This window comes from Triturus cristatus, chromosome 8 (genome assembly GCF_964204655.1).
Source record: "Triturus cristatus chromosome 8, aTriCri1.1, whole genome shotgun sequence".
In the NCBI taxonomy this organism is placed as follows: Eukaryota; Metazoa; Chordata; class Amphibia; order Caudata; family Salamandridae; genus Triturus; species Triturus cristatus.
In genome coordinates, this window is record NC_140591.1 from 1379053238 (window position 1) to 1379079524 (window position 26287).

The following is a 26287-nucleotide window of genomic DNA, read 5'->3' on the forward strand; positions in this document are numbered from 1 at the left end:
GTTGAGGACGGGTGTTCTGGTGTATTTGTTTTGGATCCTGCTCTATAAAAGGAGCGTCAAAAGGAGCCTCTAGCAGAGGCTGACTGCAGTGCTCCCATGGACTTGACAGTCTGTGTGTCCTTTTTTATGTTCTCCAAAGATGTGTCCACTGCAGGGCCAAAGAGGTGCTCATGGTCAAAAGGCTGATTAAGGATACTGTTTTGCACTTCTTGTTTAAAGCCAGATATCCTGAGCCATGCATGTCTGCGTAGTAAAACGCTAGTATTTACTGCGTGCGACGTGGTGTCTGCTGCGTCGAGCGCGCATTTGATGGATGTGTTAGTGATCAGCGTGCCTTTCTGCATAAGGTCATTAGCTTTATCTTTATATTGTTGAGGTAAGTGTTGAATGAGCTTTTCCAGCTCATCATAGTGAGTTCTGTCATACCTTGCCAAGAGGGCTTGTGTGTTGGCTATTTTCCAATAGTTGGCAGCTTGAGACGCCATGCGTTTGTCAGATGCATCTAATAATTTAGATTCTGTCAGGAGGTGGAGTGTCACCTGACCCCTGAGAATTTGCCCTTTTGCGTGCATTGGCTACGACCAGGGAGTCTAATGGAAGTTGACCCTTAATGTATATGGGGTAAGTGGGAGCTGCCTTGTATTTTATATCTACTCTGGGGTTAAGCACCCTAGCTCTAACTGGGTCTTTGATCACTTCAGGAGCGTGTCTAAGAAGACCTTTTAGCATTGGCAAGACATGGGATGATTTTTGTAGCTGGTCAAAGGTTTCTAGAAGGAAATCCTCTTCTACAGGGTCTGAGTGTAGTTTGACTCCATAGTATGCTGCGGCCCTATTTATTAGTTGGGCAAAACTTACATTGTCATCTGGTGGAGATGGTTTTGAGGGGTAGAAATCCGGATCATTATGTAAATCTGGATCAATATTATAGTCATGCCATGGGTCTGGATCCTGTGGTGGCTCATCAGGATCCTCAGTGTCTAATGGTATTATATTATCATCTTCTTGCCCATACCCATGTGCATCGTCACTATCCTCTGGTTGTGGAGAATGTGCTGGAGAAATCAGTAGATTAGGGTTAATTGATGGAGGGGGTGAAGGTGGTGGTGAAGTATTTGTGGCCATGTGTATTTTCTTTAGAGGAACCGGTGCCTGTGGTAAATGTTCTGGTTTCCTCTTTATAGGTAGCGTAGTAAGTATATGACCAGTCTTTGGATGAATTAAGATGGTGGTTTGCTTCGGATCTGGGAGAAAAAGTTCTTTGGAACAAATAGTTTTCTTTGGTGTGTAAGATTTCTCTTTGGAAACCGTTCTTGGCTGTTTAGCAACATTGTCCGGTATAGAAGCTTTCCCTGGCTCCGAGACCTTCGGTGCAGATTATTTCAGTTCCGGAGGTCTCTGTTTGGGAGGCTTCGGTGACGAGGGGTCTTTTGGAGGTTTCGGCGCCAAATGTTTTTCCGGCGCTGACAGAGGGGGGGGCGCGGCATCTTGGGAGACTTAGTTTTCGGTGCCAAAGATGGGTTTTCGGGACCGGGTGGCCGGCTCGAGTCGGAGCTGGAAGGCTTTTCTTTGTCCTTTGGAGCTGGGCCCAGAGGCGGGGCGTTCAAAGTCTTTGTTCGGTGTGGACATGAGCCCGGAGACGAAGGTGTCACCGGAGCCTTTGGTATGGGCTTGGGTGGGGTAGGGGTCTCAGTACTTACGGCCCGTTGAGCTGAGGTGACGTCATCTTCGGCGTCGGAGTCGTCTGATCCGGAGACCGAGACCTGTTCTTCCTGTTCTGGTTCCGGAAGGCTCTCGGGAACTGGATGGAAGATGTCTGGAATGGAGCCCATGCTTCGGGACATCTTGTGGCGTCGAGCCCAACGATCCTGGATGGTTTTCTTGGACTTGAAGGCTAGACAAGCCTCACAATTGTCCTCTCGATGTTCTGGAGAGAGGCACAGATTACAGACGGAGTGGAGGTCCGAGTGTGGGAATTTAGCACCACACTGGGGACATTTCTTAAAGGGAGTCTGTTCCATCGACGTCCGTCGTTACGGGGGCGGTAGGCCCAATGGCCCACGTCAAAGTTCACAAGTTTTCGAAGTTTTTCGAAGTCGTCGTCGAGGGTGCGCGTCGAAGGGTACGCGATCGAGACAATACCGTCGGTTAGCAGTGATTGCGCTTCGAAAGGGGGTTCAATGACGACACCGACCCTGAGCGCAGCAAGTCACATCCGAACCCGATGGCAGAAAAAAAACAATCTAACGATGGAGCCGATGCCCATGCGCATTGTCGACCGAAGGAGGAGTAACTAACCTCGTGACTACAAAGACTTCTTCAAAGACAAAAACAACATGCAAACATCCGAGCCCAACACCAGATGGCGATCTATGCAAAAGTGTACAATCTGCAGCTCATATTCCTCAAACTAAATAGTACTCCTCAAAATGAAGTTATGCCGATTAGGACGTCTTTGCATTTTGACAAGAAGCAAGAGCATGTTAATCACAGTGACAAAAGTAAAACATGAAAGAACTACATACCTTATTTAATTTTTACATACATTACAGTGAATTATACATGGGCAACAGCAGATATTGGTGAAGATCTCAAATACTGTTTAAATGGTAATTCGAATGCTGCATAAAATTCAGTTTTCTGTCTAGCAGGACATAAATACTTATGGCGCTACCTTCCGAATTAACTAGCCTCTGCCGAACGAACAAGTGCCAAATGTACAGTGTGGTAAGAAATAAAACCAGAAGGTAAATGCCGAACTATGAGACCAAACAAAGGTTAAAGCTGTTTCAGTGCTACATTTAAATATGCAGCTTCCATCTTCCTGAATTAAGTTTCAATTCGCAACCTAAAAAGGTTTGAAATATCAAACTGAAATCTAACGAATACAACAAATTATTCAAAGTGTGTCTTATTATTGCAGCAGCCTGCAATAAAACTGATTTTTGGGGGGCATAAAAGCAAGTGTTGGTGGACCCCTGAAAAGTGGCACCATTCATAGATTCCACTGTTTGAACACAATCTTTGTGGAAACATTACAGAAACACGAGCAGGTGTACATTTTTACATTGAATTCTTCGTGTAAGAACAGAAAACGATAGTTTCCTCCTAAACCAATTGTCCTCATTAGTTGCTGGCTTGTTTGTAAATCACAATTGTGTTAGAAACTTGTTTCTAAGCTCTCAAAGTTTTCAACACCTGACTTCAAGTTGGAACTTTAATAAATAATCCAGTCTTGCAGAGGATAGACTTGTGAACTCGCTGCACTTTCAATCAAAAGTTTGCTTGCAGCTTCATTTTCTTCTTTCTGCTGTAAACCAGGCATCAAAGAGAAAACAGTATCATTTCAGAAAAAAGTCTCTCGGCAAAGAGGGCACGTGGACTTGTTGCTGGAGGTAAACCAGGTGTACTGAAAGAGAAAAAGACTTTTTTGAGCAGATTAACACACATTAAACGCAAAAGAACAACTAACAGCAGAATTTAAAAAAAAATATTTGTGTTGATTGGTAATTAAGGAATCAAGCAAACTCTGGCATATCCATCCCCTTTGTTAAAAGTTTATTTAGTTTCTCAAAATTTCTCCCACTGAAGCACTCCTATCTCCTAGACTTTCAAGTGGCAAAATGATAATATACAGCTAGTAGTGGAAGGAGCGATTAAAGAATGCCAGATTTGGGGTCTTTCCAACCATCCATCTGGACTCTAACCCCTTTTGACATTGTGTTATCCCCCCCCCCTCATTTCTATGCTTCCTTCATGGTTCTCTGTGACCTGGGTGATGTACCAGCGCTTAGAACTCTGTATAAATAAATAACAATAGAAATAAAAAGTTCTAAAATGTGGTGCAAGTTTTGAGATACGCCTGCCTTTTGGTAATGTCTATAATATTTTTTAGGAGGAGTAGAATACTGTGAAAAGAGGGTTAGAGTCCTGCTGGATGCTCGAGAAGGTCCTGAAGGCCCTGAAATTGAAAGTGATTCCTGAATAATTGCTGGTAGAGATGCAATGAGTTCAGGGCCAGGGCTGAGGGATTGCCACAGAGCCAGTGTAAGGCCCTGAACTCCTAAGGTCCTTGCATTATGTTTTAAAGATGTGTTGTTCATTCGCTTGGAGGAAAAAGAAAGCAGGATCCTACGTGGGCCAATGCAGCAAGCTAAGTTTAGGTGGTAGTCAGGACCTCTGGCTCAGTAAGCGTTGGGCATGATGCAGCGTGGTTTCAATTTTATTCTGGCCTCCACTGGGAGCCACTGACGCGTACTCAGGGCGGGCTGGTTTCTAGAAAGTAGGAACAGTCTGGTTGTCTATTTTTTTTCAATCTTTGAAGCCTTGAAATAAGGATTTTTGCAACTTTAGGGCCTGATGTAGATCTCTGTGAACAGGTTACCCTGTCACAATGGTGACGGATATCCTGCGGTCGAAATATAAATCCCATTATATCCTATGAGATGTATATTTCTGCGGACGGGATATCCGTCACTGTTATGACAGAGTAACCCGCCTGCCGAGATCTAAATCAGGCCCTTAGTCTGAACCATAAAACTTTGCTAAAGTACTGCATTTCTGGTTTGAATTATAGTAGACAACATATGCGTTGTTCAGGAACACTGGAACGCCAGATGCACACATGCATGGGTAGCGACTGGCTTTGCCTATTGTTATGCAATTGGTGCTGTTACTATTCCTCATCCTCTCTACCATCGGCTACCTATAGAGAGCGAATAGGAGAGGGGAGAGAGGATAGCCCCGTCTAGTGCCTCTTGATATGCTGAGCAGACTGGAGAAAAGTCCTTGTATATTCACCTTTGCTTGAGGATTGTTGCATCCACTATATACACTTCTAAAGCAGACTGGATCAAAGTCAAATGTAAAGAGGGTTCCCCTCATGTATGTCCAATGTATTTTATTAAATGCCTTTTCCATGTCTACTGCCAACCGAAGTGCTTTTTCTGCATTCTTCTGATGTTATCTACGCGTGAATCTTTTTGGTGTTATCGGGGGAGTGTCTTCTTTTTATAAAAAACGGGTTAATCCAAATCTATTGTTCCTGGCATGATGGGATTCAGTCTTTGGGAATTTTAAAATTTGTTTAATATGCCCCTCTATTATTAAGGACAGTTGTCGATCCTTCATCGCCAAAATCTGTTGCCTAACCACCGCTCTCAGTCTGCATGCAGTCAGCTTGCCCACTTTATTGTCCCAATGATATACTTTTTGCTTAACACACAGTAGCCTGTACAACTCTTTATCTGTTTCAATGATTTTAACTTGGGCTCAAAGGGCTAGTACTGTTCACCAAATCTTGAATGCTTCTGTTCTCTCTTCTCGTGTATATATCACTTCTCTTTTTTATTTTTTTTGTTTCATGCTAGTCTGTTTTTTTCTTTTCAGGGGCCGGACTCCTTCTATTGTGTACTATCATTCCATCTTTGCGCCCGCCATTCATTTGTTATTTTTCTCTTAAGGTCCTTGCAAACGTCCCCGAGTCCGACGGAGGGGGATCTCTTTAATCCTGTGCTTTCGTCTGGAGGTACATCTGCAGCGGCTCCCAAATGTCCCTGGGGCATACTTGTGCAGGCATAAGTTCACAGATGGCAGAACGCAGCATCTCTGAGCCAATCTGCCTGCCGGCGGCCCCAGCTCATTACAATTCAGCGTTTAGCAAGCAGCAGGAGTATGGAAGCTAGCCTCCAAATGTCCACAGGCACACTCCTTACATAACCAAGCAGCACTGCCGGGGGAGGGTGTTCTATAGGGAACTCTAATATCTCGTCCATAGCATTAAAGATGGTCCAATTGTAATGACTAATGTCAGGACAGTCCCAGCTGAGACTGTTGCGCATTTTTCTTTATGCATGCTTTCATGTCTAGCTTCATACCTAGTTCAAAGGATTTTATTTTCTTTGATGGAATTTTAACTTCTTCTATCATCATGGGGTAGAAGAAAGTGACAGAAGCTTGAGGTGGTGAAAAATATGAGTTTGATAAAGGGACAGTACTGTACTGTTAGTGATAGCTTAGCAGATTTCCAACTTGAAGAAATGTAATAGATTCTTACAGTTTTGCTCGGATTAGCAGTCTGAGCTTTTCACATTTCATAGCTAGTTATTTCTTAGAAGATGCTATTTCTTTCATTGGATTCTGAGCTTAGAAGATAGTTCACCATAGTAAGCATTTATTTGCCTGTTTGATTGTTGTGTGGCATCCCCTTTTCTGAAGCCTACAACTGGCCTGGTCTGTATCTTCTACACAGTAACGCAATTTGCATTTTAGGTTACACCATTTCTTTTAATTTTTGCTAGCTTGAACAGCATCCCTTCATAGAGGAATTGTTCCTGGGATTATGTTTCTTCAGCTGGAAAAATGCAATCTTTTCCAACATAATAGTTATGCTATCTCTGTTAAGGAAATTTCTGAATCCTGGAGGTATCATGTCATCAAAGACGGTAGAAAATCGGTCCCTGAACCATGCCTCAGTGAGACCAGTATATGGCATTCTGTTTTAAGTAGGAGTCCCTGTTTATCCAAGGCATGCTTTTTGGAAGACTGTGAGCTGATGAAATCTAACTTTATAATGGGCTTTGGATCAGGGTTGGGCACAGATGGAGTATAGATAAGAATAGGGAGGTATATTTTAACAACTGCAGCTCGAATGGGCTTAGGTCTCTAAACTGCTCCGCCGGAGTTTGTGTGGGGTTATTATTTGATGTACACTGGAACTTGGCATGTGTTGTGCATGCTGGCTAAAAGTCCGAAGCTCCAGAAGGTTGATATGGGGACCAGACTCCGCCAGAGACCAGATGCCTCTGATCTCTACCTGTCCCAGATGGTCACCCCATTCCAGGAGTGACACATCTGTCACTACCGTCAGATTTGGTTGGGGAAGGGAGAGTGATCTGCCTCTGACCCAATCATGGTTTGTTAGCCACCACTGCAGTTGGTTTTCAGTTCCCTCTGAGATCTGGACAGTTGGAAAGATTCCTCAGATGCTGCGGCCATTGGAACTTCAGGTCCCACTACAGAGCCCGCATATTCCATCTGGGATGATACACCAGCAGGATGCAGGAGGCCATGAGGCCCGGCAGCCTCAGAGTCATTTTCACCGAAATACAGGATAGAGGCTGAAACATCTGTATAATAGGCCGAATATCTCAGACTTGCTGCATCGGAGGATAGGCCTGAAACTGTACTGTGTCTAGAACCGCCCCTTTAAAAGGGAGCATCTGAGAGGGAGTCAGGTGTGACTTCAGCACGTTGATAGTGAACTCAAGCAAGTACAGGAGGTCTTCTGTAGTCTGGAAGTGGGAGACGTAGGTTTGGTGTGAGCACGCCTTCAACAGCCAGTCGTCGAGATAAGGGAAGACTGGTACCTCTGATCAGCGCAGATAAGCTGCGACCACCGCCATCACCTTGTGAGCACCTGAGGGGCACTGGTTAGGCCAAAGGAGAGTATGGTAAACTGACATTGCTTGTGGCCCACCAAGAACCATAGGTAACGTCTGTGGGCTGGCAGGAAGGGGATATGGAAATAAGCATCCTGCAAGTCCAACGCCACCATCCAGTCTCCTGGGTCAAGGGCAGACAGGACCTATGAAGAAGTGAGCATTTTGAACTTCTTCTGGAGGAATAAGTTGAGGGCACGGAGGTCTAGGATAGGACGCAGGTTTTTGTCCTTTTTGGGCGACAGAAAGTAGCAGGAATAACAACCACGACCTATATCTGGCACAGGGTCCCTCTCTATGGCACCCTTGGCCAAGAGAGCCGAAACTTCCTTGCGGAGAAATGCTAAATGATCCTCCGGTATGCAGTTGTAAGAAGGTGGCATGGAGGGAGAGGTAGTCTAGAAGGGGAGGGAGTGGTAGTCTAGAAGGGGAGGGAGTAGCCTCTTTGGACAAGTTATAGAACTCACCTGTCTGACGTGATAAACTGCCAGCGGAAGAGGTGATTGCGAATCCTGCCTCAGACTGACTGATGATGGGCCTGAAACATCAGACTAAGAAGGTTTGGAGGCAGTAGCGGGGGGAGGGGAGGGTGTACTTGCCTGGTCGCTGGCTCCCTGACCAGTGAGGATGCTGAGTACCACGTCCGTGGCCACGCATAGGCTGAACAGCTTGCATGACTCGGTGGCTGGACTGGACAGGACATGACAGGGCGCCCCTTCAGTAGCCACGAAAGTTATGAAAAGCAGACTGGAGTGGACGGTTGGCAGCCATGAGGCCCAAAGATCTGGCCGTAGCCCGAGAATCCTTAAAGCGCTCAAGCGTTGAGTCTTCTCTGTTGCCAAAAAGGCCAGTGCCATTAAAGGGCATGTCCATCAAAGTTGATTGGACATTCCCAGAGAAGCCAGAAGGCGTCAACCAGGTGTCGCTTCTGAGTGCTGCCGATGTGGCAATCGTTCTGCCCACTGAGTTGGAGGTGTCCAGTCCACAACGCATTGTGAATTTGGCTGGGTCTCTCCCATCTGCAACTGCTTGGAAGAGAACGGACCGGGCCTCCTCTAGACACTGAGGCAGCACCTGTGCAAACCGTATCCCAGATAGTATGGGAATACTGCCCGAGAGGCAAGCTGTATTCACTGACCGGAATGCCAAGCTGGTGGAAGAAAACCACCTCTTCCCAAGATGATCCAACTTCTTTGATTCCCTATCTGGGGGAGTAGAAGGAAATATACCCTTGGAAAATGAGGCTTGAACCACCAAGCTCTCAGGGGAGTGATGTTGCATCAGGAACCTTGGGTCACCCAGAGCAGGGCAGTGGCGACGGGCGATTGTCCTGTCCACAGAAGCCCCTGTGCTGGGCTTGGACCAAGTGCCCAGTAGGACATCAGTAAGGTCTTAATTAAACAGCAAGAGGGGTTCAGAAGTGAAAGCCATAGGCTGCAGCACCTCTGTCAGGAGGTTAGTCCTGAATGCCAACGAAAGGAGCTCAAGGCCAAGGACCTCGGCTGCCCTTTTCACCACCACAGCAACCAGTTCCTCAAGTTGGTCAGTCAAAGGGTCCAGCGGCCCCTCCCAGTCCTCTTCACCACCTTCTGGCCCAAAATGAATGCCAGGAATGAACAAAGGAATAAAAGTTTCTTTTAGCGTTGGATCTGACGTCGGTCCGGCTCCATGTACACTTCGGGGACGAGAATGTGGTCAGCGTCGTCCGGGGGCACGGTCGATGCCAGGAACGTCATCATCGGGACCAGGGCCGGGGAAGGTCGAGTGAGGTCGACCAGCGTCGATAATGGATCCACAGGGCCCTCTGGAGTCGGGGCCGAGGCCGGCAGCGACGAAGAGCTAAGGCCCGCAACTGTCTTCATGGGGCCGAAGGCGCACCAGCTGAGTCGTGCAGCCCATAAATGAGGTGCAGGACCTCATAACACTTCTTGATTTGGGCAGGAGGCGCTTCGGCTCCCGGAACATCGGGTAGGCACGGATTCGTTTCAGAAGGATGTTCCGGAGACAGAGCTTTTGAGCGTCGACGCTCAGAGTCCCACATCATGTCGGCCGATGAATGGGGCAAAGTCAAAGAAGGCCTGTGCTTCTTTGACTTCTTCTTGTGTTTCCCTGACTTACCTGACGATCTCCCCGACGACTTTGAGTGCAACGAGGAGTGTGGGTTCTACGACCATCCTCAAGACCTTCCTCTCAAATGAGAAAGGGAGCGATGCGGAGCCATACGCCGGGCCTGCTGTAGATTTCAGGACCGCTTCCGTAAAGCCTTCGGATTCATGGCCCGGTACTCTGAGCACGACTTCAGGTCGTGGTCGCTCTCCAGACACAAGAGGCACACGAGGTGCGTATCCGTCATGGACATCGCCCGATGACTGGAGCAGCACGGCTTGAAGCGGTCCGACGTTGGGACATACTCAAAGCAAAAAAGAAGTTGAAAAAAGGCTAGCCAAAAAACAGCTAAGGGGTAGCTCTCCCCGGATCTGCGCTTAGGCTGGCGCGGAAAAAGAAAGAACTGACGTCAGCGCGTATAAGCGGCATTTATATATGTCCCGCAATGTCATCCCTGTGCCCAGGATGCAGACGGTGGACGCGGAACTAACCAACGCCACCTACCGACGCGCAGGGGTACTGCTAATGAAAAATCTCCAGATTCAAACTGACACCTGGGGGAAATTCTAAGGTAAGGAATCTACAACTAACTGTCTCTATCAGATAAGGGTTGTTAATTAGGTTCCTGCAGACAAACCTGATCCCTCTCTCAAAGAAATGCGTTTTGTTGTCCACAACTCCAGGACTTGCTGGAAGATGTCTGATGGAGACGGCGTCACAATACTTGGAGTGAGGTAGGCCAGTAGTGAGGTGAAGGAAATGTATTCCCTATGTTCTGAACCGCATATTGCAGTAGCAACTGCTCTTTGCCAATGCACCTGTGAGACTATACTGAGGGGTTTGAATACTGAATCTGTGCTTGAATATGGAATTAGTTGATTGCTTAAATACAGATATAGACTTTTCCAGATGGATAATCCCATCCAGTTTTTGGTTGAGGCGTACAACAAGAGGATCAAAGCTGGTACCACATTCAAGTCCTTGGCCATTACCGGACTCAAAATCTCAAATCAGAGGCTGACTTCAAAAGCATAATTTTAGTTTTAGCAACGATATTGATGAGATATTTCTCATTACAGAAATCCACAATTATTCCATCAGACTATGCATAGAATTTTCTGTCAAAGGCAGCAGCACATAAAGTCTGCAAAAAGTAAACTAGAAGTCATCTTGGGTCCATCAAGATTAAATTTACCTTGGTAATCTTCACCATCTTTTACAAAAAGGCTATGTAAGAGTGGGGTTAGAAAACAGCCTGGGTGGACACCAGAGGGGATATGAAAACTGTCATCATATTCATTAGATAGGCCAATACAAATGTGTGCACTCATTCGTGTATGCAGACCTTTTACTGTTTGTAACAAAGGCACATCCATTTAAATAAGATCTTAGTTTAGTTCCATCAACCAGGTCAAATGCAGACTTGGTAAAGAAATGTCAGCTAGAGTGGAATTCTTTTAGTGCACATTAGACAAGTCATATATTACCATGTTGCCTGGTTCACAGTCCATATTCCCTTGCGCATGAGTGCTGGTTTGTTGATGGGAATGATTTCCACATCAACCAAACTCTCCTTCCTCTTGAGAAAGACTCAAATAAATATCTTGAGACCTCCATTTAGTAAGGAAATTGTTCTGTTTTGCAGCTTCCCTGTTTGAGCAAGGGTACTATGATTGCTGACTGACATGATAAGAATGCATGGAAAACTTAGCACTGCCACCCACAATTTAGGATCGGCACGGACATGTTGGTGGGGAAGAAATCAAAGCTAGGAGTACATCATTCTAAATTGAGTTTGCTATTGCAGAGGGACAAATGGAGACATGGTTAGAAGTATCCAGTTGTGAATTTTCCACTGCTGCAGTGGAGATATTAAGCTGTTCATTTTCGCACTTAATCTTATGGCAACCTGCTATTCAAGTTTGTCCAAATGCTGCTGTGTATACTCACTCGCTCCCTCCTAATATGAAGCTACTCGTCCACAGCAGGGAATATAGCTGGTATCGAGGTATTTCCAGTTAATGATATACCATTTTCATTGATTAGGTTTTTGCCTCAATAGGGAAGAAGGTGCTAGTCAATTTGGGGGCTGATTTAATCCTCGCTTTCAGCTTTGAGTTGGATGTCAGCCTCGTGTCTTTTTAATTTAAGCCCTCCTGCTGTTAATTGCGATTTTATCTTCTAGTTTTTGATGTATGAACAACTTTCGGCAATGTATCAAGGTGGTTAATAAAAGGTTCATTTAGACGTTTGTGGAATTAATGCACTTTATTTATTCCGTAAATTACCAGATTCCATGACTGTGTCTGTACTATTCTGAATCCCATGGGCCAGTATGTAACACTTTTGACTTTGGTAATAATATTTAAAGTGATGATCTGATGATATCGCAATATTATTATAATAGTTAGTGAACAATGGAGCAGGGTATTGGAGGAAGACTTCAAGATAATTAATTATCTAATCAGCAGTTCATACTCCCCTTTGGCAAACTTTCACTGGTCACCCAGAAGATAAAAACTTTTGAGTGGGAATAAGGTGAATACAAAACCAAATTGCGAAGGCTGTAAACAAGCAGGGAGGCACACGCCACACTGTTTTGCCCAATGATAATCAATTCTAGGCAGCTTAGACAATATACTTTATCAATCATAAAATAAGTAGTTATACTGCCGTCGTACCAGACTTTACTACCCTTACCAGACTCTGCAATTTTGAACTTTTCCAGGTCCATTGGGAAGTGAACCGGCATGGAACCAATGAGCCAACAGACCACTAGACTAGCACAGCACGTAACGGGTGCCACCTTCCTGCCCACTGGCTAGGAACAGGGACTCACAAGTCGCTGCAAAGGTTCTCAACCCTGGTCGATGGGATCCTGGCCCAGCAAGGAGGAAGCCACAGTGATGCAAGATAGCTGCAATAATGAAGGCATGTGCAAACTGGGGGTTGCAGCAAGTTGGGACTAGGAAGGAGCTGATGGCAGGACTGGAGGTAAAGCACAAGCTCACCCAGCCTTTTCTGTGAGCCAACGTGACGCGGCATGACTAGCGTAGGAGGAGGAGCACTTCTAGGGGAATTAGGGATGTGTTGAGATCAAATCATGGAAATGACTTTCATTTATGTCAGGAGTTACAGTTTTGGCCTGGCCGATTTCAAACCATTCTCCCTTAATGTTATTAGCTGGGCATGTGTCTGGTGGTTGGCAAGTGGAGACTGATTGCATGCAAACGTGCAATCATTTCACTATGGCCACCACTCTCTTTTTCAATAAGATTGTGGGCACAGGAGACTAACAGTACATCCTGTGGGAACTATATAAAACTGTTCTCCCTGGAAAAAAGGGATATAGCAGTTACCCTAAAATGTCAGAACTAGGACCTGAGGATTATGGACCTGACAGAGGTCTTGTGGAAGTAGAATTGCACTCAGATGCTGAACCTTGAGGTTGTTGTGCTCTGTAGTGATAGAAGTAACAATGCAGGGAGGCAGCTTAGATGTGGTACAGAAAAGATTATGTGAGGTAGGCCGGGTCAGCATAAGGGAGCGTAATAGTTCAGTTGTTGAGATTTACATGGTTAGCAGTCAATTGCCAGCTTGTAAAGTTCCTCTTAATGGTCTATTGGTGGAGCTCTTAAGGAAACTGTTGCAACACTTTGGAGGTCAACTCCAGCTTTATCCAGAGTCTTCGGGCTGACATGAGCCACAAACGTCCGGTCAAACATCCTGGTCCATTTTCTTTATGAACATAAAGGCCCAATTTCTGGCATAGATACTGACAAATTGGCTGCAGTTGTCTAGATGGGGTATTATCCACCCTCATCCAACAGGTTCTTTTGTCTTATATCAAAAAGACTGAATCTGCACTACCCTCACAACAGTCCCGGCAAAACCGACTCTGGAGGGCAGTTTAGCAAATCGGCCCCAAGAAGCAGAGAATGCATTACTGTGGAGCTTCCTATTTGGAATTCTTAAAAATGCGTTTCAGGATGCCATTGCTGTCACTGGGGAGCCTATTTTATACCAACCTATTTCGAGTAGTTAGGATAATTGAGACTAGGTTGAACACGTTTTGGCTGGGGAAAGGCATGAGGCTGGGATTCACCATACTATTCACTCTAGCTACAGACCTCTGGCATTCTGGATTTGGGTGGACAACCAGCACGAAGATTCCACTGCTACAATGGCCCTGAAGACAGGATCTAATTATATACCGATAATGTCCGAAAAATCTCTTGCCAATCCATGTTTCAATACACTCCGGCAATTGTACATATTCAGGGTTAAGGCAATACTCTGGGTAGAGTATAAGTCAGTCTAAGTCTACTATTTTAATTGCTGTATTGGGTTGAGGGTCCCTTCTACGATGCTACCCCAGTGTGAATATGTCTGGATTTAAATATTTGAGCAGAGAAACAGTTATGGCATGTGCTCTATTCTTTGATCTTAACCTTGTGCGTATTCTTAACTAGTCTAAGAAGGATAATGTGCCCTGGATTAAGCCAGCCTTTTGACTCCTGGGCAGGATGATTTATCTTCCATGTTTCCTTTATGTCCTCCAGAATACCATGTACTGGATACCAGAAACTTTCCAGAAAGTCAATGTTACTCTTCTTTTGGGCCCTCAGTTTGAGAATATCACTGAAGGTGAAATCGCCTTGCTGTACAGTGCTATTACTCACATGATAGTTGCCAATCAATGTGTACAATCCTCCTTGGATAGGCTGGCCATAGAGAGTAAAACATATCTGCATTTCTACTACAGGGGAAAGGATACTGATTCCTTGCCGCTTGCAACAACTAATCCCCTAAAGGCTTTGGAAAGGATACTAAAAGTAACAGGATGAAAGGGCAACATTGCAATGGAAACACCAGTGTGGGCAGCTGCCACATCTGATGAAGTGGCAGATTTAGGGGGCACAGAAATTGCTGACTTGATCAATATATTCAAACTGTGCAATATATTGGGAACTGTTGGACTTAAATATTTTGCTGAGCTAAAGGCAAACTCTGACTTGGCTCCAATAGATGTATCGCTATCAATCAGTTAAGCATTTACCCTTAGCTATAATCTAAATTGGAATGATGTACAGTATCACTCCACATTACATAAATCAGAAGCTTTTCAGTTGGACCTGTAATCTCCAGAATACACTAATCTCGTTTAAATAACTCACCGGGCACCCTCTCTCTCCCTTAAGATTAAAGAGACGGGTAACTGACCTGAACCCAACTGAGGACAGCGCATGGGATGCATCCTAGAGAAGTTGTTATCCAGTCCAGTTTATGGCTTATACAGCTTAAGATCCTTTTTAGGGTGTACTTTCATAGGTCCAGGCTACTTATCATGGCATAAACAGGACACACTGCATATGATGCATTCTCAAGCAGGGTATATTCTTTCATACTATCTGTGACTGAGTTACAGAGTAGAACTTTTTGGGAGATGTGAACACTCAGAACTTACAACTGTGCTGTGGGTTGAAATAACTCTCATTACCCGCATTGCTAAATTAGAGAGAAAATAGGAGACTGATCAGTCCTAAAAAACAACCTGTGCTCCATGAGCATGATTTTGGCCTGGAGATGTATAGTCAAGACATGGTGAGTAAATCAGGCTCCTGACTTGGAGGAAATGATGGACTGGTGCATGACCATAGAGAAGTCAGTTTATGAGAGACAGGGATGTTTGAGGAAATGGGACAACATGGGCACCTCGTTGAGCTGCTTACTTTGTAGGTGAAGAAATAAAAATGTTTGTGGGTTACTACATAGGTGCTGGGCTACACTTTATTGATTGCAAAAATGAAACATCAAATATACCTCAACCCCTGCTTGCACCTGCCTGATGTGATTCTTGTTATAGTTTATATTTGAATAAGGTGCTCCTATTGATAGCACCCGTTATAGTCCATTGTTATTGTAAAACCAATAAAGCACATTTTTTAAATAAATAGTCATAAAAGCTACAGAGGTTAGAAGATTGATAGGACCTTTAAGAACAGCTTACCAAAAGGGCTTTACGTCACCCTGAGCCAAGAGTGAAGTTTGTCTACTTATCACATGTAAAAATGTACTAGACAAGGAGACACTAGCTCACAGAGAAAGCATGTACAATTGAAGCTATTTTATATGATCCATTCCAGGTTTACAAAGTCAATGGACCAGACATTTAACCTTGCTCCAAGTTACATTTGTCTTGCATTCCTGTTTAAAACAATTTATTACTTCAAAATCAGAAGAGGAAAGAAGAAAAAATGGCTTTTAGAGCACTATTTCATGCTTTTTCCCTTAGTTCTTACCAGACATGCTGAATGGAATTTCTTTTTGCATTTTCTGCAGGCTTTCTTAGGAAGAGAATAGTTGGACCCATGAATAACTGAGAAACAGATCATACAGTCTTCAACACCCTCAAACCTCTTATCAACATTGTGCTTCCATAAAGCTAATCCTTCCATGATGCTTCCATTCTGTCAATCAAATAAGGCAAAACATATTTTTGTCACTTTTAAGGTGAATGAAAATTAAAGGCATTTCTTGAATAAAAGAGTATACATTTTTTCAAACTTTTTAATACAAGTAGGTACCGTCTGCAATGAATAATCACACAATAATACTAAGGGTTTCAAAGTTTAAGCAAATCAGACAACATATTTATCTATAATATTCATCTGTAAATGTGTTCCAATCTCTCTGTAACGTTTGCAACCAAACGAAAATGACTTTTTAATTTTAGAATGTGCGAAAATGACAAATGTTGAGAAAAAATTACCAGAGGCACTCGGTACTTCCAGCAGCTCAGGACAAGATCATAAAATGTTAGATCTGGACAATATTGCACACTATACTTTTGAATGTGACCTGAATGAACCATTCTGAAACAAATTACAACAGTGGGGCCAATTGACATGGATACATTTGGTTGTAAATGTATGTTTAAGAACATATTTACCTTTGCCATCCCTGCTAGAAATTGATAGGCAGCCGCTGTAAACCCATTTATGTGTACGCAGGTCTCCACCACGAGTGGTGTAGGCCTGCGTACACATAAATCCTACTTAAAAGTTTTAGAAAAGCCCACAAACATGAATGTTTGCCGGCATTCACAAACTCAAGATTTACTCCAGCCAGGAGTTGTTGTAACCCCCTTCCAGGGCGGGTCATGGAATATATAACCACCAGATTTGCCAGGGGTGTACGGGATAGTGCTTCTCTGTGGGAAAAACATTTTCCCTGTAGGAAAAAAAACCAAAAATTCTTCTATGGAGAACGTCACAGAGCAGGAGAGCAGGTACTGGATCTTGCTGGGAAAGTCACATGACCTTCCCCAGAATACACACAGCATCCTGCATATATATGTGCACCCTTGTGAATTCCAGAAAGTTGCTCCACTTACCAACTGCCAGTGCCAGTGTGCAGATCTATAGCTTATGTCCTTTTAAGATACTAAAAAGAGGCCACTCAACAGAATGGGGCATTGGGACGGAGACTAGGAATTTGCAGTTAGACAGAAAGAGCATTACGGAAGGAAAATAACTTGTTCTTTTGATTGATTCTAGTCTTCTCTGTAGCCTCACCTTTAAAATAGTTACAAAAGTAGTACCTCTCAAAGGTGGAGGTTCTTTGGAGTAGACCGAGACCAAATGTCCTTTCCACTGGACCTAGTTGTCAAGGCAGTAGTGCTTGTCAAACATATGCATTAACGCTCATGTCGCAGCTTAGCTGATATCAAGAACAGACACTCACTGTGCCAATGCAGGGGTAGAATGGACTTTCAGTCCTCTGGAAGTGGTTTTGGCCACTGCATAGTATATTTTAATGTTATGTTATGTTATGTTATGTTATGTTATGTTATACATTTATTTTTATAGCGCACGGCTACTCCAAAGGAGTGTCCCGGCGCTTTATCGAGGCAGCTCAGAATAAAAAACATAACACCAAATAGCGAACAACTGAAAAAAAAAAGAACAGCAGAAATACTAAAGGTTAAAAAGCCAGGTCTTCAGGCTCTTCCTAAAGTGAAGCAGATTAATAGAGGACCGTAGGGCCAAAGGGAGGGTGTTCCACAACTGAGGGGCCCTCAGACTAAAGGAGCGCCCTCCAGAGCGTGCCTTCCTAATTCGAGGAACCACAGCCAAGAACAGAGATTCGGATCGCAAGGATCTGGCAGGGCGGTAGAAGGCGAGCCTGCGTTGGAGGTATTTCGCGCCCACGCCAAAAAGCGCTTTATGCGCCAGCGTCAAAACTTTAAACATGATCCGCTTCCGAATGGGCAGCCAATGAAGCGACTGCAACAAACCGGAGGCTCCAACTCGCCTATGGAGGCCAAAAATAGCACGAGCTGCAGCGTTCTGCACAGCCTGCAGCCGCTGAATAAGATAGTCCGGGAGACCACTGTACAGGACATTAGCATAGTCCAATCTGGAACCAACCAAGGCCTGTACAGTGATCTTTCTGTGCTCTTCCGAGAGCAGAGGCAAAAACCTCCGGAGCATCTTGAGTAGCCCGAAGCAAGTGCCCGTTAGACCACGGACATGTGGCATCAGTGTCAGGCTATTATCCATCTTTACACCCAAATTCTTTGCCACCAGCGAAGCCAGGGCAGGGGGACACATATCCGACGGCCACCAGGCCCGCCAATCAGGGTCGAGGGAGCAGCCAAAAAACAACACCTCCGATTTATCTGAATTGGCCTTAAGGCCATTCGACTGGAACCAGCTAAAGACCGACTCCAAGCAGCCCCGGATGTTCTCCCCATCAAAAGCCTGATCCTTCCCACACGCGAAAAGCAGCTGCGTGTCATCGGCGTAGGAAACGATCTGGAGATGCAGAGGACTATCCCCCTCAACAGGGTCCTCTTCTGCGCAGCTTTCCCTTTCTTTGCCCTGGAGAACTGCACAAAAAACTGAGCATCCACCCAATTGTCCCAGGCACAATTGATGTAAAATCTTAAAGCTCTTTTGGGGTCCCATCTTTCAAGCGGTGAGATGGGGCAAAGAACGCTGAGAGAGTGATGCATTGCTTAAATTGAAAAGGCCTCATGACTTTAGGCAAGAAGCCGAAGTGATTGCAATGAGGAAGACAGTCTTTAAGGTCAGAAGACTTAACAAGCAGCTGTGCATGGGCTAGAAGGGTGTAAACATGAAACACATCAAGACAAAGTTATGGTCCCACTGAGGCCTCACAAATGGTTTAGGAGGAAACGTACTTCAAACCTTTGATAAACCGCATCACAACAGGTGATTTAAACATGGACAATTGGTCTGGTAAGCATAAGAAGGCAAAAAGGACGGACAAATAACCTTTAATTGTGCCTATAGCAAGGTCTTGCTGTACTTACGACAAAACAATCAACAGGACATCTGACAATTCAGCTTGGAAGGGGTCTGTCTTGTGAACCCCACAACGAGCCACAAATTTGTCTCATCATCTGGTGTAAATGGACTTCATGGAAGTATGCCTTGCAGTAAGGGTGGCATCCACCACTTCAGGTGGAAGTTCAAATGCAGTTAACTGCAGCATTCAATAGCCACACATCGAGGTGTAGATTGGATGGGCTTGAGTGAACTACCCTGCCCTGCTGCTGCGACAGGAGATCGTCTCAAAGTGGGGGCCTGATTGGAAGACAGATGCTCATGCCCAGAATTTCCACATACCACATTCTCCTGGGCAAATCCGGGGCCACTAGAATGACTTGCTTCTGGTTGTTCCTGGTTTTTTCACAACTTGTGGCTTGAGAGGCACATAAAGGAAGGCAAACAGGAATCCTGTGTCTCATTGTAGTTGGAATGTATTTCCAAACAAGCCCGAAATCTGAATGGAATCTGACATGTTTCCTAGGTGCTGGGCCGATCAGAACTTGAAATTTCATTGCAGAGCCTGCAAATACCACCTGGCGTAGATGACAAGGAGGATGCAGGAGGCTAAAAGACCAATAAGCCTAAAAGCTTCTCTCACTGAGACCCAGGACTGAGAGTGCAACATCGGGATCATAGCCTGAATGTCCTGGACTCATTGCAAAGGAGGGAAGGCACTAAACTGTATTGTATCCAGGACAGCTGCAATGAAAGGAAGCCTCTGCGATGGAGTCAGGTTCAACTTCAGTTCACTGATTGTGAACCTCAATGATGTCAAGAGGTTTGCCTTTGTCTGGAAGTGGCCTACGACTGACTGTGGCAAACCAATCTTCAACAGTCAGTCATCAAGGTAGAAGCTGGCACTCCCAACCCACGAAGGTGTGCTGACCACTGCCATCACTTTGTTGAACACCAGAGGGGCATTGGTGAGGCCAAAAAGAAACACTGCAAACTAAAAATCCTCCTGATCAACCTTGAACCTCAGGTAATGCCTGGGAGACTGCAGAATGGGTATATGAAAATATGAGTCCTGAAGATCCAAGGACCCCCATTCAGTCTCCCAGGTCCATTGCGGTTAGAATCTCGGCCAGCGTGAGCATCTTGAATTTGTCCTTACTGAGAAAGGCAGTCAAGGGTTGAACATCCAGTACAGGAAGAAAGCCTTGGTCCCTTTTTGACACAAGGAAATATTGAGAGTATCAACACTCTCCTCTTTCTGAGATCGGGACCTTCTTGATGGCTCCCTTTTACAGCAACACTTGCATCAACTGTAGCAGAATGGAGACATGCTCTGCCAAAAGCCGACTGAATGTTGTGAAGGGATTGAGAGACAGTCTGGGAGAGGGAGATGTGGTGGAGCAGACAGAGAAGGTAGGTCGTAGCCATGCTGAACAGCTAAATGACACATTTATAAGACATAATGGATCGTCATTCTGGGAGAAAAAATTTAATACTGCCCCCACAGGATAACTATTCACGGCTATGGAGAACCTAAAGCAGCCTAGAGGCAGCTGCTGCAGGTGAAAGGCACTTGAAGGACTGGTGTCATTGCTCCCCTGTGCAATGTCTGCCAGACTCTTGTCCATGGCCCTGACATGCTGGAGCGGTTGGGAAGACCAGTTCTGCCTGTACGCCAATCCTCTCAAATAGCCTCTAAATTTTTTAAATTGGCTAAGGGAAAGGCTTAGCAGTGGTCAGCAGTACCAGACAGCATGCTGTAGCTCTACTATCTTTTAACTGCTCAAGAGCAGAATGGGCTTTCTAGCCAAAGAGATGCGAGCCATTGCAGGGCATATCCACGAGTTAAGCTCACGCCTTTCTTGAAAAACCTGTGGAATGTATCCATTTATCTTGGCATTGCACAACGCTAGTGCCAACTGCTCTTATCAAACTGTCAGTAGTGTCAAGGCTATCACGAATCACGTACTTGGCAGCATTCTGGTCAGAGGCTGTTGGAAAATGGCCCTCTCTTAAGGGCCACCCCAAAACTTTTGCCTTCATTCTCACATTTTTTGGACCTTGCACTTTACTACTGCTGACCAGTGGTAAATTTCACGTGCTTCTCTCCTAAACATGGTAAAATTGGTGTATACACACTTAACATTTTTAGTTTACTTGTAAATCCCTTGTAAAGTGGTATACCATATACCCAGAACGGGTAACCTAAATGATACTAGTGGTCCTGTAGCACTGATTGTGCCACCCACAGAAGTAGCCTTTCAAACCAGTCTTAGGCCTGCCATTGAAAAGCCTGTGTGTGCCGTTTAGTGCTGTTGGAAAAGAGGCAGCATCTGTGAGGCCTGCACAAATAACATGACTACATTTGTCCTTCACTGGGAACCAAACACCCAATTGCAGCGCCTGACTCTCAGAGGGTAGCGTTGCAGAGCAGTCTGAGGCTTACTCATGGGAGGTGGTGTGGGCTAGTAATCGCCATTTGCAGGTGCCACCACTCCCATGTATGCACATTATCTTGCCCCCAATGCCATTAGTTGAACATAACCTGGGGCGTGGGCCCTGCGCACTGGCACCATCCCAGTGGCGACCCACCCCATTACCTCAACAAGCATTAAAAATGGGTACACCTGCCTTGGTGACACATGACCTTGACTGAGCATCTTCTACTGACCATAAAGTATGCACCTCTATATCTTAAGGGCTACCAGTCTGGGGTATTCACCTAAGTGCAGCAGCAAGAATACATGTTTAAACACACTTTAGAATGACAGTACACAGCACATTTGTGGATCATTAGAATGTATTGCAATTGCAGCCCTAAAGGCATCACAGATGAAATCACAGGATTACAAATACAGCCAGACACCCTAGCAGGAAAGTACGGCCACATAACCCCACTTTGCTTATGACACCACCTTACACCAGTACTTCACATTGAACATGTGTACTTCAGTCCCTCTAAAAGAAATATCCATTAGTAAATGCATTTCAGTGCAATTACACCTCTTCACCTCGAGGGGATGCCCTTCTCCAGACATCCGCACCTCAACCCTTCATTCCTTATAGCACTTTTCACAACATCCCTAGCTGTAGAACCAAGGTTCCAGCCCAAGAGATGTTTAAATGGCTGAGCCCTTGAGGGGGTTATTCTCTTAAGTCCCTCAGAGACTGAGAGAGGGACTTTTCATCTTTGTACTGGGGAAGACTGCGTTGTTCCTGCAGCTTCCCCGGCACCTTTGCATTCATGTGGTGGTGACCCCAGCCTCCTGGGGCCACCACAAGCAAAGAACACGATGTTTGCCCTTGCAGGCCGGTCATGGCCTACAAGGCAATATGGGCGTTGTTAAATAATTGATGAGCGGCTCTCCCGCTGCTCCGGGGAGGGCCGCGATGTGGGCCTCCGGTTGCTTCGTGGGCCTCGGTGGGGTGCCCGGTCCCACCCGGACCCCGAGGTGAGGAAATGCGGCTCGTTTTGGGGGGCCCAGTCCCATCCAGGCCCCGTGCCGCTCCTCATGTTCGGGTCGGGGTCCCGGTCCCACCCGGGACCTCCACTTGCCTTTGTGGTGGAGGGCAGCCTGGGGAGCCCACCCCCGGCTGCTCCCGCCGGCTCCCCGCACGGCTAGCACCCTCGTGTGCTGCCGCGGGAGCCAGCTGTGCACTTCTGGTCTGCCTGCGGGCAGACGCGTCCTCTGCTGTCAGTCCTGCTGGACTGCGGGGGAGTGCGGCAGCACTCCCCCCGACCTCCTCCCATTGTTCGGGGCCCGGGGATGGGGTTCCAGGCCCCCGGACACCTTTGGGGGGCTGTGATGGCACCCACCTTCACCACGTCACTTCGGGGCCCAAGGATGGGATCCCAAGCCCCCTCCTCCTCCTCGCGGGGGGTGCGCCTGCGCTCCCTGTCCGTGGCGGTCTCGGAGGGCACCAGTGTGGGCTCCTGGTGCCCCGCTTGGGGCATCTTGACGGGGAGCGCGACGGCGCTCCCCGGCTTCTTTCCTCGCGGGGGGTGCGACGGCGCTCCTCCGCCTCCACCTTCGGTGGGTGCCAGGGTGGGCTCCTGGCCCCCTTTCAGGGCACCTTCATCGGGAGCACGACGGCGCTCCTTGTCTTTACTTCTTTTTGGGGGCAGTTTCAAGACAGGCGGCGAAGCCCCACATGTTTCGTCGTCGGTCTTCTTGTAGGTCAAAGGACACGTACGTTCTGGGGGGCATATATCAGCCCCCAGTGGTCCGATCTTCTCCATTTTCGTGTCTTCTTGCTCCTGGTGGCACCCCTCAGCCACTGGGAGCACTCTCCTTCGCCCTCCGGGTCTCCAAGAGGATGGATTCAGCAGGGAGCGGTCTTCACTGGCTCCCTGCGCCAGCCTTTCACCTGGCTCTCCTCCTTGGCCTCTCTTCTCCCTGTGCAGAGGCCATTGCTTCTGCGCACCGGTCCTGGGCTCTTCTACTGGTGCTGATAGGTTTCTAGGGGCAGTCAGGGGGTCTCTCCTTCCAACTGCCCATTGCGCCAGGCTCCAGCACCTTCAGCCTCAGCAGACCACACCCCAGAGAGAGCTTCTCTTCCTGTGCAAGCACTTTTTAAAAGTTGAGTAGGGGGCTGGCAGGAAGTCTCTGTTGGTCCTATCAAACAGCCACACATCACTTCCCTGCCCCTGCTCCCTCCTTCTTGTCCAGCCTCTGGACTTGTTCAAAATGGCTTCGTCCAGGGTCTCTGGCCACATGTCTCTGAAGCCCCTTCCCCCCACGCTGCCTTCCCACCTTGGTGCAGCCTGGTGCCTGGCACCCAGAGACCGCAGTTGATGGATTGGCCTGTAGCTCCACCTATCTCCTTTCCCTTGGAGGGAAGATCTTCGCTCTGGGTAGAAATGTCATTAATCTAACCTGCCAGGGCCAGACCTCAGCCAGGGACTCAGAGAAATATGACATTTCTGGATGACCCAAAAGCAGTACAAATATGACTTTGGACTCTGCAGAATACTTATTTTCACATCCGCTACAATGGACTTTAGCTGCTCCTGGACTGCGCACGCTAGGAATCTCCCCTGCGCAGCCCATACATGTGTCCACACGCATGTACACATGTGTCTGCATGTAACCAGCCGGGTGCCCCATACTCCAGCTGCTGTGCAGCGGCCTAGTCAAGCCAGGGGGACACCAGTAAAATCCCCATGCAGTCTCTTACATCCTGAGTTCACTGTGGGTGAGTCCCACTCACGAGCCTCCCCCACAGTAAAAGCTCAACAATTAGGTGCTCAAAAATCTGGGCGGCACATAGTGTCAGAACTACCTTCTAACAAGTGCCTCTTTGACTTGGCATTTAAAACCACTTGCCAAGCCTTAAACTCCCCTTTAATTACACATGTTAGGCCCTAGTTAGCCCTAAGGGCAGGGTGCTCTGTAACTAAAAGGTAGGACATGTACTCTTAAGTTTTACATGTCCTGGTAGTGACAAACAGATAAATAGTTTTTTCACTACTGTGAGGCATATTCCTAACCCCTTAAAATACTATAACGCTGTAATTCCTGATGATCAGAAAAGAGTAGCTGGATCAGTGTGGCTCACTGGTTAGAGGTGGCAGACCCGGAAGCAGAGGATGGCCCGGGACCAGGGTTCAATTCCCAACGCGGCAGGGTTGTGGACCAGGGTCAGCGGACTCGATAATTCTCGCCTCGGTGCCCACTCTAATCAGGGATCACACCCAGCAACTCTGGGCATTAGCTTGCCTCATCTCCACAACGGCCCCCCACATTCGCTGGGGATGCCTGGTTTCACCTTGGAGATACCCAGGACGGGTTCCCCAGCGGTCTACAGCGCCACAACGCCTCGGCAGCAGTGCGCTTTACAAAAACACATACATTTACATGATGTTTTATACATTTAGAACGTTAATGATAAATCCTCTGAAATGGTAAAGTTGGATTCAACATTACTATTATAGAAGTGGGCATTTCTCTGCTCTTACTGCTCTGTGCATCTTGCAGCCTGTCTTCAATACACGTCGGGGGTGGATGACAACTACACTCAGTGCATTCCCTCTAGACAGCCACAAACACAGGAAGGGTGGATGTGACAGGGAACTCATCTGAATTCTGATAGCTCTTCCTGGGCAGGAAGAGAGAGGAGGAGCTGACACACTTGAATAGGTAGTGTCCCCACACAAAGGGCTGATTTACCCGCCATAGATAGTCTGGAGCCAGGGCTGGGAAGAGAGGGGTGACCTGTGCATTTCAGGGGGCTGCTTTGAAACCACCCGCACTTCAAAGGCGCATTTCGGTATAAATACTGGGTCTCTGACCCCTAAAAGGAGATACTTCTGGACGTACAACTGCAATTTGTCAGAAGGACTGTTGTGCTGCTTAAGGGACTCATTGCTGGGCTGCTGACCTGGAAGGCCTGCTTTTCTCCTGTGTTGCCCTGTTGCCTACTGCTGTCCGACTTTGCTGAAGGAGAGTTGGGCTCTGTCTTTTTCTCCAAGTGTGCTCCAAGGGTTTCTTGACTTGCCTCCTGTTGCTTGATACTCGGGGATATTAAAGTCTCTACCCCTGCTCCTGCATAGTTCACTGGAAGTAGACCAGATACTTGCAACACATCAACACATCTCCTGTCAGTGTGTAGCAGAACCGGCACATCGACCCGGTTGCAGGAGTAAAATTGGCGCTTCGCTCTCAGAACCAACACAGCACCTTGAGAGCCCTACAAATCAGAACCGTGTATCACCGCCGCAGCAGCTGGGAGAGTTGGAAACATCCTTTGACTGCATGGAGAAACCTAGCACATCGCTCTACGGAACCAACGCATCTCGGCCCAGCATTTCGCCTGCAGGACTGATGCATTGACATCAATGTGTGGAGAAGAAGCGACGCATCCTCGACCTACAGGATCGACATTAACTCATCTCACAACGCATCACGCTGCTGCGACCAGGAAAGATACCTGCAGGTGTCCTGTAGCTGGCCTGAGCTCCATTGCCGTCGGCCCGAACTTTGACTTTGCCGCGATCCAGTGAGACCTCAAGTAACCCCTATAGTTCTCTCTGCTTTTAAGTGCTATTTTCACACTTATACTTTTAAAATTCAAATCTTGACATACGTATTTGATATTTTTTGTTCTGGTCTCGTTTTGTTTAGGATATAATCTATTTTTCTACACCTGTGTGTAGTCTTTTTGTGGTGTTTTCATCGTGTTAGTGTGTGTATTGCACAAATACTTTACATGTTCTCTCTTTAGATTAGCCTGACTGCTCTGAGCCAAGCTACCAGAGGGTGAGCACGGGTAATCTCCACGTGTGTATCTGACTTACCCCGACTAGGATTGTGGTTCCTGCTTGTACAGGGTGCATACTCTGACAACCAGAAACCCAATTTTTAACAGAGGTTCCAAGGTCATTTGGGACAGTTAGAAAGGCCTCACTGGCTAGGACTCGTAGCGCAT

The 26287-nt window shown here is 46.6% G+C and overlaps 1 protein-coding gene across 1 annotated transcript in view; it reads right to left on the bottom strand.

The window, feature by feature from the left end:
* Positions 1-2509: 2509 nt before the first annotated feature.
* LTN1 (listerin E3 ubiquitin protein ligase 1) overlaps positions 2510-26287 on the bottom strand; it is a 452785-nt gene continuing 429007 nt past the window's right edge. The window contains exons 29-30 of the mRNA XM_085623083.1: positions 15848-16015; positions 2510-3409 (exon numbers count right to left, since the gene is read on the bottom strand). Of these exons, the coding sequence (XP_085479209.1) occupies positions 3347-3409; positions 15848-16015 (231 nt within the window). The 3' untranslated portion in view covers positions 2510-3346. The remainder of the gene's footprint in view (positions 3410-15847; positions 16016-26287) is intronic.